Source organism: Anser cygnoides, chromosome 3, assembly GCF_040182565.1.
Source record: "Anser cygnoides isolate HZ-2024a breed goose chromosome 3, Taihu_goose_T2T_genome, whole genome shotgun sequence".
NCBI classification, from domain to species: domain Eukaryota; kingdom Metazoa; phylum Chordata; class Aves; order Anseriformes; family Anatidae; genus Anser; species Anser cygnoides.
In genome coordinates, this window is record NC_089875.1 from 52,886,293 (window position 1) to 52,902,625 (window position 16,333).

At 39.9% G+C, this 16,333-nt stretch overlaps 1 protein-coding gene across 3 annotated transcripts in view; it reads left to right on the plus strand.

Annotated features, from left to right (window-relative positions):
• Nucleotides 1–16,333, plus strand: part of UST (uronyl 2-sulfotransferase) — a 182,022-nt gene that overhangs the window by 74,771 nt on the left and 90,918 nt on the right. For all 3 annotated transcript variants that reach the window (XM_066994179.1, XM_066994181.1, XM_066994180.1), the window contains exons 3-4: nt 4,559–4,714; nt 11,324–11,403. In XM_066994179.1, coding sequence (XP_066850280.1) covers nt 4,559–4,714; nt 11,324–11,403 — 236 coding nt within the window. The remainder of the gene's footprint in view (nt 1–4,558; nt 4,715–11,323; nt 11,404–16,333) is intronic.

A 16,333-nucleotide genomic window follows, 5' to 3' on the forward strand; every position in this document is an offset into this window, starting at 1 on the left:
TGTTTATCTTGAATCTTGTCTGATTTTACCCAAGTGCATTCACATGTTTACTCAATCAAGGCATTGATATATTGGCCTGCTTTAAACTAAACAGTTGTCTGGAAATAATAGCCCTTTATTTCAGTTTTCTCTATCTGTAGTGAGCATTTGCTTTTGGTTTCTTTTTTTTTTGCGTTGCCATGGCTATTTTCTGCATGCAGAGCAGAACTGCATTACATAAGAAGGTGAGTTTCAGAAACAAAGGTGAAAACTGGCCAAAATTGGTTAGTAGATGTTAGCTGGCAAAGTTATTTGCACTTAGGCCGTTGTAAAGTTTCTGTTCTACTTTCATTTTCTTTCTTTTTTTTTTTTTTTAAAGAATTGTATTATTAAGTTTCACCCGAAAGTTATTGGGTAATAAAATCAGGGATTTCATTAGAAGTTGAATTTAATCTGAGTGCAGCAAAATTTCACTTGGAATGAGTTAAGTATCAATGTAGAAAAACTTTTGCTCACTATATTGCAAAGTGCAACTCTGCTATGAAAATCAAAGCAGTTCATAATTATGAAGCATTGTTTAACATTTCCAAACTCTACCCTACATACTCGTACCAGTATCAAAGGTTAGCTACTGCTGCACCATCCAGTTCATCACCTTTGGAGTTCTGTAACCACTGAGGATGGGATTTTGCATTTCATGGGAAGCAAAGCTTCTGTAGGATTGTAGATTGATAAAGAATAAGGGGGCTGATTTTCTCATAGAAAACCTTTATATGAGTGTGGCAAAATAGTGAAGACGTGGTGTGTTATGTGTGTTTTATGGGGCCCATGTTCACTTGCTGAATCAGCAGATGAGATATACTGGAGAAAGCTCAAACAAGACAGTGACCACCAAATACCTACCCCTTCCACAGCTGATCTGGGGAGTCACAGCTTTTATAGTTATGTTGCAATGAAGGATATCCTAAACGTTGCTACTAGTAGCAATAGTAATGTTCTTTTGGTCTTGAAATGTAATGATGATAGCAAAGTGCCATGAATGACCAACACTTTATATAATATTCAACATTATATATGATGTTACCATTATATATAAGGGTATCTAGATTTCTCCTTTTATTTTTGTTCTAGTTAGCAGTTCTCTATGAAAGTAATCTGAAGGGTTTCCTGAGGAAGCATTTTCCGTCTCTGATGAAGATCTGTTAGCTGCTCCAATATCACGAGAAGTGCCAGAAGCCCATATGCCTCTTCTGACTGCTGTTATGTTAGAAATCCTCCCGCTAGAGAACATGATTGCACCACCAGCAAAAGTGACTGTAGGTTGAGACACACCATTGCTTTGGCACATGACCTGTTCCTTGTGCTGAAAATGTCTTGCCTAGAACCACGTTGCAGGCCTTGTGTCAGGAAACATTTTGTGCAGTCGTCTTAATAGAAAAACAAGCTTTCACTAAGTGTCATACGTGTACTGCTGTAGGTGAAACCATGAGGTCCTGACAACGTTAGCCAATTTAAAGATCTTGAAAACAGATGACTCTTGGTCTATAGTATTAGATGCTGCTGCTATTTGCTATACCAGCTGTTTGTCTAATGCGATAATGTGACTTCAGAATGCCTTTTACTGATAGAATAGCCCTTGGAAATCATCCAGGAACAAAACAAGGCTGCATCCAGCTTTCTTTAGAACAGTGAATTGCTACTTGCACTTTCTGGTTTCCCAGTTTTATGAGTTAAGCTTCTAAAGCAGTCTGCAGATCTCAAATCTGATATGGAATAGTACTCTTTCCTCTTCACTCCAGTTTTATCTGTTCCTAACATCTCTTATCAGTAGTGACCCTAATCAGTAGAATAGCTCTATGTGCTTGTTTTATGTACTTCAATAGACTGCTTTTTACTTATTTTTATTTATTTTTTTAAACATAGTGCATGTAACAATCATACTCTGACTTCTGACATATTAGAAGTATATACCGGAATGACAAAATACTCTGCTCTTAGAAGATAAATAACAAGCACCAGTTTTATTCATCTTACAAAATAGGCAGGAGAGTCTTTTCTATATCCTGCAGGAATGGCTATGCAAAATGGTTTCCTACAACATTATGCAATTTCTCATCATTTTGCTTCGGTATCTAGCCTAAGTCAAGGAAATTGTGGACTATCAGACAGCAGTAACATTTGGTCAGTAAATAGTACAATGAAATGCGTTGTAGTGTGTTTTGAGGATCTGAGTTCCAAGAGACGCAGCATGGGTGACATGGAGCTGAGAGATTGGCATCCCCAGGAGCAACAGTAGACTATTATAGGCAAGGTCAGTGCTTCATTGATCTTCTCTTCACTACCAGTAAGGAGCAGCTGAAAGTTAGGAGCTAGAAGGGTTTTTTTAAGGCAATAGGTAAAATTAGCATGCAATACATAATGGATAAGAAACAGTGACCTTATCTCAATGTCACTGAAGAAATCAAAACTGCTGAGTGAGCAGAAAGCTAGTTGTGCCCACTCATTCCTGCAGAGGAAGCCTTGTTTGCCTCTTGTAGAGGTTGTGCTGTGCCTATGTTAGTGAGGGAGATCTGTAGCGGACATGGAGAGAGCGCAGCAAGGACAGTACAGAAGAGGTGTTGCTGTGCTTGGGGCACCACGTCTGCCATGACTGAATCCAAACAAATCATTAAGTAGCAAAAAATGAAAGCTTCTGCATGAAAAATGTCTGAAGTGTGATAGGACATAGGGTATTTAAAAGATGAGTCCATCACTCATGACATTGGTTGTCTTGCCTCAAAGGCAAGACAGACATTTTCCAGAAGTGGAAAACAGCTGGTGCAAATGTATGAAAGCAGGCTTAATGAAGTTCAGTTTGTAAGCTGGCAGTTAATGAAAACTATTTCTAAATATTCATTTGGAGAAGTAATCAAAAGCCTTTTTCCTGCCGACAGTCTGAATGGAAATAGCCAAAATAAGGCTTCACTGAGTGGAGCAGAGGTGGGTGCTTACCCATGCATGGCAGATCTCAGCTTGGCAAGCCTGTAGGTGGTTGTAGAAGGCACTTAGTAATGCTGGACTTTGGTACCATTTAATGTTAGGTGCAGACTTGTGGCCATAATTCCTCACTGGACTTACTGTAATAGCGTTTGTGATTTTCATATCCTGTTGGTTTTTATGTCCATGAATCATGATATCAAATTCACCTCTCAGTTGTCCTATTCTTTCATCCTTGAAAGTTTTGACTGTAGCTCTGTTACCTTTCCCCAGGTGATCTGGGGTTAAAACCAAACTGCTTCCTGTATTATTGACCTTATTATTCCTGTGATTGCTCTAAGCTGAGTTTCAACATGTCTAGTAATAAAAATTCTTAATTAACATGCTAAATTTTCTCATGTTAGTCTAGCATACAAAGCACCATCAATGACATGTTGCTTTGTTTATTTTTGAAGCACTTCTCTTCTAGAATACCTGAGCTGTCTAAAAGCATTTAGTTAACTATTATGAGCTGCTCTTTTGGTTGTGCCTTGCAGAAATACTGTTAAAACCGCACAGGTACCCCACCCGCACCCCTGGTCCCTCCTTCTTTGCCTCAAAGACAGTAATAATTATAATAATAAATGTTGCCAAATTGTAATAGGAATTTCTGAGAAATAACTGAAAGAAGAAATTTCAAAATTTACTACCTTCTGTTTGCTGTTCTTGGAGCCAAAAAAAGAAACTTACCTTCAGCTTCAGAGAGATGGTATTCAGTAAAGAGCACTGATGCCTGCAACAGTTGCATGAAGAGTGCCAAGCCTGGGATCGCAGCTGCCCATGCTGTTAAATTATCTGAATAGTCCTTGGCATAGTTTTAGCCCAAGTCAACTATCAGTCTCCTGAGTGGGGACAGGAGTGTGGTGCAAGAGACTTGAGCTGGAGATCATTGCCGGTAGGTGGGTGGGATGTGGCTGGTCTGGTTTGATGCCTGGTGAATGTCACCTGTGTGGCTGTGACCAGACCATACCATTTGTCCTCCAGGCCCGGCAGTGTCTTCTGGCTTGGTTTATTGCACGAGTACGTACCTCACCAGTGGCATGATTCCTTCTCTAAAACTTTGGAAGATTCATGTTTATATTTTACATTGAAACGGCTGATTAATTTTAGCGTTCTCCAATTGGTTGTTGCTTCTCTAAAGCTGAAGTTTTGCAACTCGAGCATTCCTCTGTCATTAGACCAACTTCACTTCGAGCTGCCAAACTGTAGCACAAGTTCACTGCTTTTCATTCTTGTATGGAGGCAGTCAACAAGCTTAAGTCCATCATCATCTTCACTGGAAGTCATCAGCCATGGCTTAGTGTTTCTTGTGTAGCTACTGATCTGTGCTGTTACTTTAAAGTAGGTCATGAGGGGGAAGTCTATGTTTGCCATCTCCTGAGCCACGTGTTTTTATTATAAAGAGCTTATAGCTTGCTGGTGGAAATGAATGTTTCTGACCTGGGCAGGGTCCTAGAAATTCTCTTCTACATACCTGTTGGCTGACGGGCAAAATATTCTGTGACTGAGATACAAAGCCAAAAATAGCAATATACTGACTCATTTTTTTTCAATCTTTATTTAGGTACTTCCTTTCCCCAGCCAGGTGGTCTACAACAGAGTTGGAAAGTGTGGAAGTCGAACTGTGGTTTTGCTTTTAAGAATTTTATCAGAGAAACATGGATTCAACCTGGTAACGTCTGACATTCATAACAAAACAAGACTGACCAAAAATGAACAGGTAAGTTACTCCTGCTCAACTTAGATCCTGTTCTCTTATTGTGTTTGTGAAGCTGAGAAACAAAGGGATCTAGCACAAATCATATTGAAAAGATGTATTATCTGAGTAATCTGCCAGTATTCATCATCTTCTAAGTAGCTTTAGTTAACAGGAGAAATGGATGGTAGAGCCAAGAGAAACGTGATATGGAGGGTTATGCTTAAAAAAAAAAAAAAAAGCTTCCGGTGAGACAGCCCTTGAATGTACTCGACATAGCAGTTAGCCCAGCAGAAATGCAAGAAGAGTTACTACAAGTGAGGTTAGGTGCTAACAGCTTCTCAGACCTGTATTAAGGTATCTGCAGGGCACAGCCTTTTGTCACGTAGGCATGCTGGCTTATTCAGACCTAGCTTGGATCTCTTTAAGCAGAGTATGAATAAATAAATAATAGCCAACAGTTTCTCTGCTGGCTTTTCCCATTCACTTTTAGTAATCACTTGCATCAATTTTTTTTTTTCCCCAGGCCATGCTAATTCATGTTGCTGTAGTCTGACACATCCCTGAACCCATCTCAGCCTCTCACTTGTCTACCTTTTTCACATTATAATACAGCCCTCACTGAAGCAATGCCAAATGAAACCTCTTTGCCCAGACACCCCTCTTCATGTTCCCTTAAAGCTGTAGAGGGCATTATTTTTGCAGGTTTGATTCCACAAAAGATCTGGTTATTTAAATTCACTTGTATCTAGGGTAACCGTGTGCCCGCCAGAACTATCAATGCCATCCATAGATATTGATGCAAGTAACGCAAAAAAACTCGGTCTCCAAAGTGTGCTGATTAACGCAGATGCCTTACACACAGCTGTTTCACACGTTGCCCACAGCTGTTCTTTTGATCTGCTGATTCAGGCAAGTGCTGCAGTAGCTGCCTGCATCACTCCTGAGATGAGCGATCTACAAACCACAAAAGGATATGTGCAGTGATCAAAACACAGGGATGGGCCTACCAGTGGCATCATCCTGTGGTTAGGGGTTATTTATCTGTAACGTGTTTATGAGCATAAGTTTCAATGTTTGTTATTTTAGATATAGCAGTTCATTCCAGATTAAAGTTTGGGAGCGGATGTCACTACTGCAGTTCCCGCGTTCCTTCCTTCCAGTGTAGCCTTTCGGGTCCCACAGGCAGCAATTCACCTAACCCTTTAGGGCATTTGTGTGTGGCCAGAGGCAGGGACTGGCTATCAGGGGCTGCCCACCAGCCAAAAGGCTGTGGAAGAGGCCAGTGCCCCCTCTGCTGCCCCTGCTCAGCCTCGCTGAGTGACCAAGGGAAGGGGCAAAGACCAGGGCTGTAGCTGCCACAGCATCCTTCTGTGCACAGCAAAATGGAGCCTGGGGAGTTTGCAGAATGGTCAGGTCAGGGGCAAACTGTCTTGTGTTATTTTTTCTGCGTTTTACTTTTTCTGGTTAACTGTTGGATATGCAGTAGGGGATTTCTATTGGTATGATTGTTTTTGTGTTTGGGGTTGTTTGGGTTTTGTTTTGATTATGTCCTTCATTGTGTTTCATTGCTAACTGGGAGATAAAATCTAAAAACCTCAAAAGTATTAACAGCCACAGTCCTTCATCCTCATAATCTGCTGCATTTCTCTGGTAGGCAGAGAACATGTTAAACATGATAACAGATCCCATGTAAACAGTCTTCCGTGCTTTGGTCCAACATGTCAAGATTCCAAAAAAGCCCAGACTGATTTGTGATGCAAGCAATATACTGACAGAGGATAAATAGGTGCATTATTTTTTTCACTCCAGAAGCTTTGGGTTACTGTTCAGTGAATGTGCAGGAACACAGATAGTGGTAGACATACTGTTACAGAGCTGATGATTTACTCTCTAGCATGCCCTGCTATAACATGAGTCTCTCTATTTTAATTTATGGCTTATTTACGTAGTTACAATAGGTTCATAATTTAATGATTACTTTTGCTGAAAAGCACATTTGATCACCAGGTTACATGCCTGGAGACACTAACTGTTCTGTTGTTTAGGGTATTTTCAGTTGTCTTCCCATTTTTTATGAGTAAAATATGAAAATGAATTACTTCTCCCACCTTTAATGTGGTACACACAAGAGGAAATTAAGAGAATGAATGGTCTCAGGCTTCAGGCATTGGAATGAGAGAAAAGAGGTCTGGGCTGGGCTGCAGGCTCCCCACATAAGAAACTCGCTCGAGATGTTATTGCTCTCTCCCTTCTGTCATTTGTCTGTCCCGTGTTTGGTTAAAGCTCTGATCCAGCCAAGACTTTTCTGTAAATATTTAGCTTGCGCAGTCTGCTATTGTTAAATAAAGTTAAGCATGTAGGTGTTCTTAATGACTATGGAGATTGCATTTAACTGGAATCTATATGCTCATTGCCTTTTCCAGTCTTCATCCTACTAAGAAATTTTCCCAGATTATGTCTGCCTGTCAGCAATTAGAAGTGTAGCCATTGAACATCCATGGGCATAAAGGAGTGGCTTCTGGAAGCAGATGAGTTAATTAGGTCCTTGCCATTTACTATAATATTTTCAATTAATAATTAGAAGCTTACAGCTACAGAACTTACGCGTAGTATTCACGTATACAAAGTCAACCTAATTGCTCTGGCTTTAAAGTGACAGATGTATGGGTGCAACATGAATTCTTGCCCATCCATGACTGCTCCAGTCCTGACTTCTTTTTTACACTCAGAAGTAAGAATGAGAGTGCTTACAGATATGCAAATACTGACCACATATAGGAGTACCTGATAGTATGTCCTCACATCATTTCCCTCTACCACCCATCCTTTGGGCAGACAGCTGGCTTTATATATAATTCAAGTTTAACACACTAAAAATCCATTGCTAATTTTTCTTAAATTCTTTTGAAGGCAGAAAATTGGTCATAGCAGCTCAGAGAATTTAAGAAATTTTTGAAACAATTCCAAATCTCTGAGAGTTGAAAATGAAGATCTGTTCTCATTCCTGTGAGCTGTGAATTGTTTATGGAAATGAAGTAAGACTGAGATGAAAGTGATACACCAAACGCCTGTAGATACTTGTGCCTCCTGGACACTACACGCCTTCATTAGAGACCGTAACCAGTATAAAAGAAGGTGAACAACTCAAAAGAGAGACAAATACTGAGAATTTTTTGTCCTATTTGCATCAATGTTAGCAGAAACCATAGTGTCATCCACTTGGAAAATCAGTTGCATCACCGTTTTTATATATTTTGACCTCAGATTCTCTCCCAATGAAATGAATCGGCTTCAAAAAGTAGGAACATGTTGGCTGTTCTCTAGATAAGATTATTATCTGATTATTTCTTTCTGTACCCAGTGCAATTAACTATTACAAATCTCAAACGCAATGGGACTGCTCTCAGCAGGCCAGCATGTGGAGCTAGATGTTTATGGAAGGGGGAAAGAAGGTGTCCTATCTCACAAGGCTGAGCTGAGTTTTGATGCAGGAACAATGCTGTGGCTGGAGCAAAGCCATCGTCCACGTTTCTTTCCTTTCGGGGAGGGCCCCAAGCAGTCTCTCTCCAAGTCATTTCACTGTGCCATCTGCTGGATTGTTATTTACAATGCAGCAGCGACTGAAAAATACGCCGCTGATGCTGAGCCATGGTGACTTGATTCTTTCAGCATGGCCAGCTGAGATGCTACAACGATAGTGTAGGACAGTAGTCTGAGGGAAATTTTTTTCCCTTGGAGTATTGCCTCTTGGTTTTCTTGCTCAGGTGGGCTTTAGGATTCAGAAATAGCTGGTGATTTACAGAGTTGCCTCTAATTGCAGATCTGGTCGTGTTTAAAGATCTTGTTTTAAAGTCAGAAAATTTATTTTGGAGAAAAAATAGAATGAAAGTTCAAGCAAGGAGTCACAGTGGTAGAAAGACTATTCCTTGCAGTGAATTGCTACTGAGGGGGATTGTGTTCTTCTGCTCATGTAATTTATCTTTAAATTTCAAATATTTCTGTCAATGATAGCAAATGCCTCAGCACAGTTGATCATGCCACAGTGCTCCTTGCAGCTGCTCGCTTTGGTTTAGTATCCCTCCCGAACGCCTGCCGTGGGCCGTGCAGTCTCACTCTCCTTGGCAGCACAGCACAGGCAGAGGTTTGGGCTCGCTTTTGCCCAGTGACTGAGCTGAAGTGCTCTGGCAGCACCATGGGCTCTGCTGGCAGATGTGAGTACATGGGCCCAGGGTGCCACTGCCTGTCTCTGTCCACACACTCTTCATGTCCTGGCATTTCCCTCTCCCTTAGATCTTTATTCAGCAGCATCAACTTTCTGGTGCAATTTAGTTAATTTCCAAAGCATATCTATCTCCTTCCTGCATGCCCCATTCCATCCAAAGGTGCTCACATTCCTGAGCTATCGTCCACTCCTCACTCTTCCTCTATACCGGTTTTCTTGTAGAAAAGAAATCCTAGAGACCCTACTCTTCTGGGAGACATTGGACGATTTTTTATTTGGTTTTGCATCATCTTAAAAGGAGAGCTGATTGCTTGGTATTCCTGAGCAGTGCATTTGGCTTGTTAAGCTGAAATCAGTTCAGCACAGAGGGATCAGAGAGAGAGAGGCCCATGGGAAATATGGCCACAATTTGCATGTGGCCGTGAGCCATTACAGTTATTTATTTTTCCCTACTGACATCTGTGTGTTGTTTCTGTTGAGCCTTACTTACCCTTTTGGCAGGGTTTTTTAAAGAATGTTTTTTGCTTGTTTGTTCATATGCACGTTGTAGCTTTATCCACATCTGCTTACAAGCCCAGCTGAACATTAAGTGTCTAAGTATGAAGGTACTTCAAGTCAAAACAAAATTCTGTGTCTGCCTTAGAGTAAGTTATCATAGCACAAGACATTGAGTTTGGTAGCAAGAGCTTAAAAAAAAAAAGCCAGGCACCCAGATGCTGTGCAGCCATCTGCATGCATCTTTGCAGACTGCCTGTGCTGCTGATGCCAAAGTGCCTCTGCTGGTCCAGCAGCAGGCTGACACAAGCCTGACACATCACGTGAAGTGCAATAGGAAGCACTGCGGTACTGCACCATGAATCAACGCAGTCCTATATCCAGTTGGCACCTGCCACGGGGAGAGGTGATGGACAAGGAAGGCTGGAGAGGTACTTTGTAATGCTGACACGTACCCTGCTGCACACATTTATCTGTCATTAAAAATACAGGCAACTTTAATAAACATAATTACTTTGTATGTTTATAATAGCTTTACATCTCCATATTTATGCCATAATGATGGTACCTCATCTATTCCAAGAAGGAGTTATAGTGATGACTGTAGTGACATGAATAGAGGTTTTATCCCGTATGAATATTTTCCTTCTGACACTCATTCATGCAGATAGAATAACACAGGTAAAATACCAATACAGCAGAAAGCTTCGTACAGTTTTGAGAACTTCAATTCTCCTGTAACTTGGCTGGATAAAAATTAACACACGCAAACAGAGAAACAAAGTGAGACATCTGATATCCAGCCCCTGGAGTCTCTCCTCTGTTTCTTTCTGGAAACAAGGTGGATGAATATATTTTTTTGGCACAGAGAGTTACAAGTCCTAACTGGATGTCAGCTATTTGGGTTGCTAGAACAGCCCTTGTCATCTCAGAGCATTAACAAAATGTACTTAATTATTTTGTGACCGTTATTACGAAGTGTCCTGGGCTTTCTATTGGGGCCGGGCAAGTTCTGCTCTTTAGGTTTCTGAATTTCTTGCTGATAGCAGTTTTATTGTGCTGGAGGAGCTGTGTAAAGATATGTTTGTCTAAACAGAGTCTAAAGATGGCCAACTAAAGCTAAGTGGCCTCTTCCCTTCCTGCCTGATGGATGAACAGTTTGCTTCAGTGCTTGTTGTATGCATATACAAATGTTGAAGGCAGAGGAAAGTAGGGAAGAACATACTTGTGTGTGTGCTTTTTCATTTGGTCCTAGGAAATAAATGGCTATACCTTGTCTTGTCTGAAAGACAAAGGTAGGTTGTGTGTCCTAGGAAAAAAAAATGGAGAATGAAAAATGGATGAGGAGCAACAAAATGTGATATGCAATGTAAAAAACCATGGCAAAAAGTTCGAATATCAAAACTAAGAAATACAGAAAAAATTAATGATTGATCTCCCTTAGAGGCAGTTTATTATTTTTATAGTCTGGATATGATTTTCTGCCATGCTCTTATGGACATTGGCTCAAGTCCTGTTTTCTGTTACATTTTCAGTTATTTTACATTTTGGCATTCTAGCTAATGGATCCGGTGTCTTCAGAAGGCAGCTGCCACTTCCAAGTTTCTGGTTCAGATTTAGACAGGATTTCAATTTTTCCTTTGGTTTAAGCCTTTCTCTAAATTGATGTCCACTTTTAGAAGTACATAAGCTCTGTGATAACATGATGGTGTCTGCATCTTTAACCTGTCTTGCTTAGGCATGAAACAGTGATAGTGCTATCTTGATAACAATGTTTGGGAGGGACAGTGGGAAAGGAGCTCCTGAGTAATGCTGACTTGAAAATTACATTACTATATGTTGTTTAAATTATATTTGTCTCCATAATGTGCCTTGACATAACATGGAAAATTTGATTTGTTAATTCTTTTCAGATGGAATTGATTAAAAACATAAGCACTGCTGAGCAGCCCTATTTATTCACTAGACATGTTCATTTCCTCAACTTCTCAAGGTAAGACATTTTTTCACTTAAAAGTATTTTTCACTGGTTTCTATCACTTGTAATATGTAGAATATTTTCCTTTCTTTTACAAATAGAAACAATGGACTTTTTCTCCTTTCTGGTACTGGAAGTCACATTTCAGAGGGTTTTTTTCCCTATTGTCTCTTTCCTACCGAGTAGTTATATATAGTATGTTTTTGAAAAGCCAGAAAGCTATTGCATGCTTTTGCCAAGATTACCTTGGTTTATAACATTTCCAGCCAACACACTTGAGGTGGTAACTTGGGTCTTTAAGCTGTGCACTAGTGTTTTAAGAGTGGCAGCAGCCTGTTGTGCCACAGTTGTGTGGCATCTCTGTATAATTAGATACTAATCTAAGAATGAAAGCTCAGCTAAGCTCATTAATTTTGTATCTGGAATGACTTTTATTTAACCAATTTAACCAATTTTATTTAACCAATTTAATTTTGTACTGATAAAATAGTCCCCATTCCACAGGATACAGAAGTATTTAGAAACCATGCAAATGAATTACACTCCATACCATGGGAGTGCAGTCCCTTCTGGCATAAAAAGTAGCAGCTATTTAAATTACACAGTAAGACTCTAGAGAAATTTATAGCATAGAATGTGAAGAAAATTGAATTTGGATGAAACTTCTGAGGAACTTTTGGAACGGTGTGAATGAGTTATGCCAGTTAGCATTTAGCCAGGATACAGAGGTTAAAGCTGACTGCAGATGGTTATTGCCCAGGCTTTAAATTTCATTTAAAAATTATAATCAGGAAGTGTGCCATCTGTGCTACTAAGTTGGATTCCTGGTATTTAGATGAAAGAATTTCTGTGGAAGTGTGAATTTTCTAGTGCTTTGCAAGAGCTTGCCTAGCTTCCCAGTGTATTGTTTATGCCATAATATTAGTGGATGTGCTTTGAATGTATGGCTTCAGGCATGGGTAGAGAATGTAGTAAGAAATGCTAAATTTTGGGAGGGGTTGGTGGTATTGTGTTTTTGTTTTTGTTTTTTGGAAAATACATTATTCCGAGCAATTGAAAGTTCTCTTGCCTGTTACAGGCTATGGGCAATTTTCACTGCATGAAAACCTGAAGAGTAAAACAGAATTTTGGTCTTCCGTGTTCTCTGTTCTGATTCTATGACAGTTCCATTATTAATACATTATTTTTAAATTATAAAACTCATTAGAATAGAGCTTCACATCTTTGGCAAATGATCTTTTCTCCCAGCCAAAACGCAGGATCAAACAAGTAGCCTGCCTGAGGGTCAAAGGGAAGTTCTTGATTAAACTGATTTTTTCAAAGGTGGTACACAGCATTAGATACATGAGAAAAACATGAACACGGTTACCTCTTGCTCCTCCTATGATTACATTTCCTGTAAATACGGTACATCCTTGTCGCATAGATAACATGTACCTTCTGCAGTCTTTCCATAAGATTAAATCCATCTACACTTTTCTTAAGTACAAATTTGTGAAAATATATAGAACTGTGTAAAATATGTTAAAATATTTGCAGCTTCCTTTTTGGCTGTTACTTGCAAACCAGGAAAATGTATTTTTCCTTTTCTTGAGTGAAAACTTGGTTTAACTGATGGCTGTCTAGTAGTGAAGAGGCTGATTAGTCTTTTAAATCGGCTACCATCGAGGGGTATCAACATTGCTTACTTTTGGTTTAGCATTTCCTAGTGTTTTCCAATAAATTAAACATTTGTGAGAGTTTCAGTCTTTAGTTTCAAAATACATTGTTGGTGTTCCATCTAATGGTGAAGCAGGGTGTTGGGTATTTTTCTTTGTTCTTTAATTCTATGATGTTATTTTTAGACTGTATTTCATTAGGGAGCAGTGTGTCAAGTACCGATTTTGCAGAATTTTCAAGAATGTGATTTAAGTAGGCATTATAAATAGTACAGTATTGCGAAGGTGTTCTACTTTTGCCTGTGCATTATTTTTTTTTCTTTCTTGTTGATTGGGGAATGGTGTTTTTTTTTTTTGAACTATTCAGTTATGGTCCATCCGTAGTGGATAGCAAATTCCATTGCCTATGGAATTTGCTTCTTCCTGTTTGACTTAGCCTTTCTACTAGCTCAACATAAAAGCTATGTAATACCCCAGAAACTAAAAAAAAAAAACCAACAGTCTCAATGTACCAGTGTGGTGTTCCTTGACTGACAGCTCAAGACCTTACACACAGCACCTCTTGGTGAGAAGCCAGCGCAGCAGGGAGTGGGGCTGAAGGTAGGAGACAACTTAGCTTAAAGGTAAAAGAAGCCCACTTTGGTGAAAATCATTGCTCCTTCACAAGGAAAGGGATGAGGCTTTCTTCAAGGTATTGTAGCACAACCTTTACTGGAGATCACAAAGTTTTTCCCAGGCAGCCATCCTGGATGTTAGTCCAGTGAACAAACTCACTTCACCTTTGGTGTTTTGTACCTTTGAAACTAGGCTTTTGTTTGCAGGAAGGGATAGAAAATACTTTATTCTCCTTCCACCTGTGTTTATCGAGCAGACAGGTGGGAGGTAAAGGCATGTTATCTTCACCACTCTTTTAGTAAGCCTCAAGGTCGTTGCACATCTTTGTTTGAGTGCTTTCAGGATCTGAAGACATTCCTGTAAGCAGTTCAGAGCATAGCATTGGCTACTAGAGAAGCAGATAAAACATAAGCAGAGGCCTGCAAAAAGGGAGTCTGCTTCACCTCCAGTTAGTTATTGGTGCCTCGCAGCTTCCCAAACAGTAGTAGGAAAAATAAACTTGCTTTTGTTTAACGTCCCTGATGTGAATAACAGCAATGACAGACCGTTTGGATTTTCCTCCTTTGCATCCTGCACCTGCTTATAAACCTGTCAGCACTTAAAGCTCTCTGAATATTCAGAAAAGCATTGTGGCATATATTTATGCTGTTTAGTTTGTTTCCAACTGGAGAGGGAAAAAAAAAAAAAAAGAAAAAAAGAAAAAAAGAAAGGCCTACATCACTTACATCTTCTTTCCAGAAAAAATCTCCTGTGGAAGTGAGCTAAGGCTTAGGTCACTGGTGAATTTGAGCACATGCATGTTTCAGAGGCACCGTTAGTTCTGCTGAATAAAGTTCTGAAAATTCGAAAATCCCATCCCATCCTGAATGCTTGCCAGGGACATTTTCCTCTCTTTTTGAACAACAATATAAGAGTGTCTGCTGGTTCAGCTGCAGTCATGAATCTTCATTTAACTTTCCTACATTCTTGTCTTTCTTTAGTTCAGTACTATTTTTTCTCAATCCAAAGGAGTGTAGAGAGGCAGACAAAAAGTTAAATCTTAACAGAACACATTAAAGCAAATCTTTATGTGAAGTTCTACTGACATAAATCTAATTAATTGCAGCTTCAAACAGAAGACAAAAAAAAAAAGTTTCTTGCTGTTTTCTGATGTGAGGGAATTTCTGTGTAGCACTTGTCACAGACCAGTTAAGGAAAAACTTTAATCACAGAGTTTCCCAGCTTGTGTTTCCAGTCTGCCTTCTGTCTGTCCAGCTTTAGGAGACATCCCCGTGCCTCAGATGGGTGGCTGCCCCATCCGGTCCATTTCGGGACTATTTCTTTTGGGCAAAATGGTGCTGTTTATTGAATTCTCCTTTGCTTGTGATTCTTGAATGAGGCTTTTCTTTGAGGATCATTGTTCTGCTCAGGTAATTTTAACTGACTTCTCCATGTCTGGCTTTCTTCTGATAACCATACTTTGAAATGTTGTTATCTGCAGAGGTAAATGTTTGAATGCTTTTTGGTTTCATACTGGCTGTTGCTGTTTATAAAAAATAAAAAAAGGAAGGGAAAAAAAAAAGAAAAAAAATCTCATGTACCCAAGGAGGTTAAAAGTTGTCAGTAATAACCTGTGCTTAATCCCAAAATGCACATGGCAGAAGCACCCATCACCACTTACAAGGATCTCAAGAATTCCAAAGGTTTGCATCCGTGCATGGATGTCTGCCTGAAAAGGACAAGTGGCAGGATCAGGATGACAGCTGTCATTGAATTTTCTACATTAATATTGCTGTGAAAAGCTTCTGAAATGTTAATCAGAAGCAAATAAGAATGTATACGCTCAAAGTAGGTACAGACTTAGATGCTGCTGCTACATTTGCTGAGATGGCAGGTGTTATCAGTAGATGCAAGTAGCATAGTGTTAGACCGTAGAAGCTTTGAAAAACTGGAATAACTTGCAGAAACACAAAAAGCTATTTCATATTTCAAATTCACTGTGTGTTATCATAGATGCCCCTTGTCATCTGTTTATTTAGCCTGAGAAAAATTAAGTGGGAAGAAGCTTCAAGTCTGTGGAAAAGCCCCGCTTGAACTCTTAGTAATCTTCTGATGAACTAAGTAACTATAACAGTCTTCGGGCAACCGTTCAAGATCATTGGAGTGTGCTCCAAGTGTCACAGATTTCAGAGAAGCAGAAGAACATTTGCAGGAATGCATATAGGGGCAGCGAGGCCAAGGCTTTGGTTCAGGATGAGTCAGGGATCGGGAGAGTTGCACAACTCCCAGTCTGGATGTGGTAAGGCAGCTTTCTTCCCTCCAACACCTAATCACAGTAGGTGTTTTTATATCTTCGGAACATGCACTTACAGCCCCCGGTTCAAGCAGAGCTGGAAGCCTGCCTGCTCCCTCCTGTCTCAGGGTAAATGAACATTACACAGGAATGTGTTAAAGTCTAAAGGCGTGCCTCTGTCAGTGACTGGTAAGTGATTTTTGCTTGCATAAAGGCTGGCTGGTTAGGTCAGGGTAAAGTCATAGGTGGGAGAAGCATTAAAAAGACCACCCAGAGAGAGAAACAGGCTTTTTCAGGTTTCACCGAAGCAATGAATTCTTTACTTACTCTAGGAGGAGTCATAGGCCACTAGAGAGTGATCTCCTGTAAAATGTCTTATGATGTGGTAAATAGATGCAAA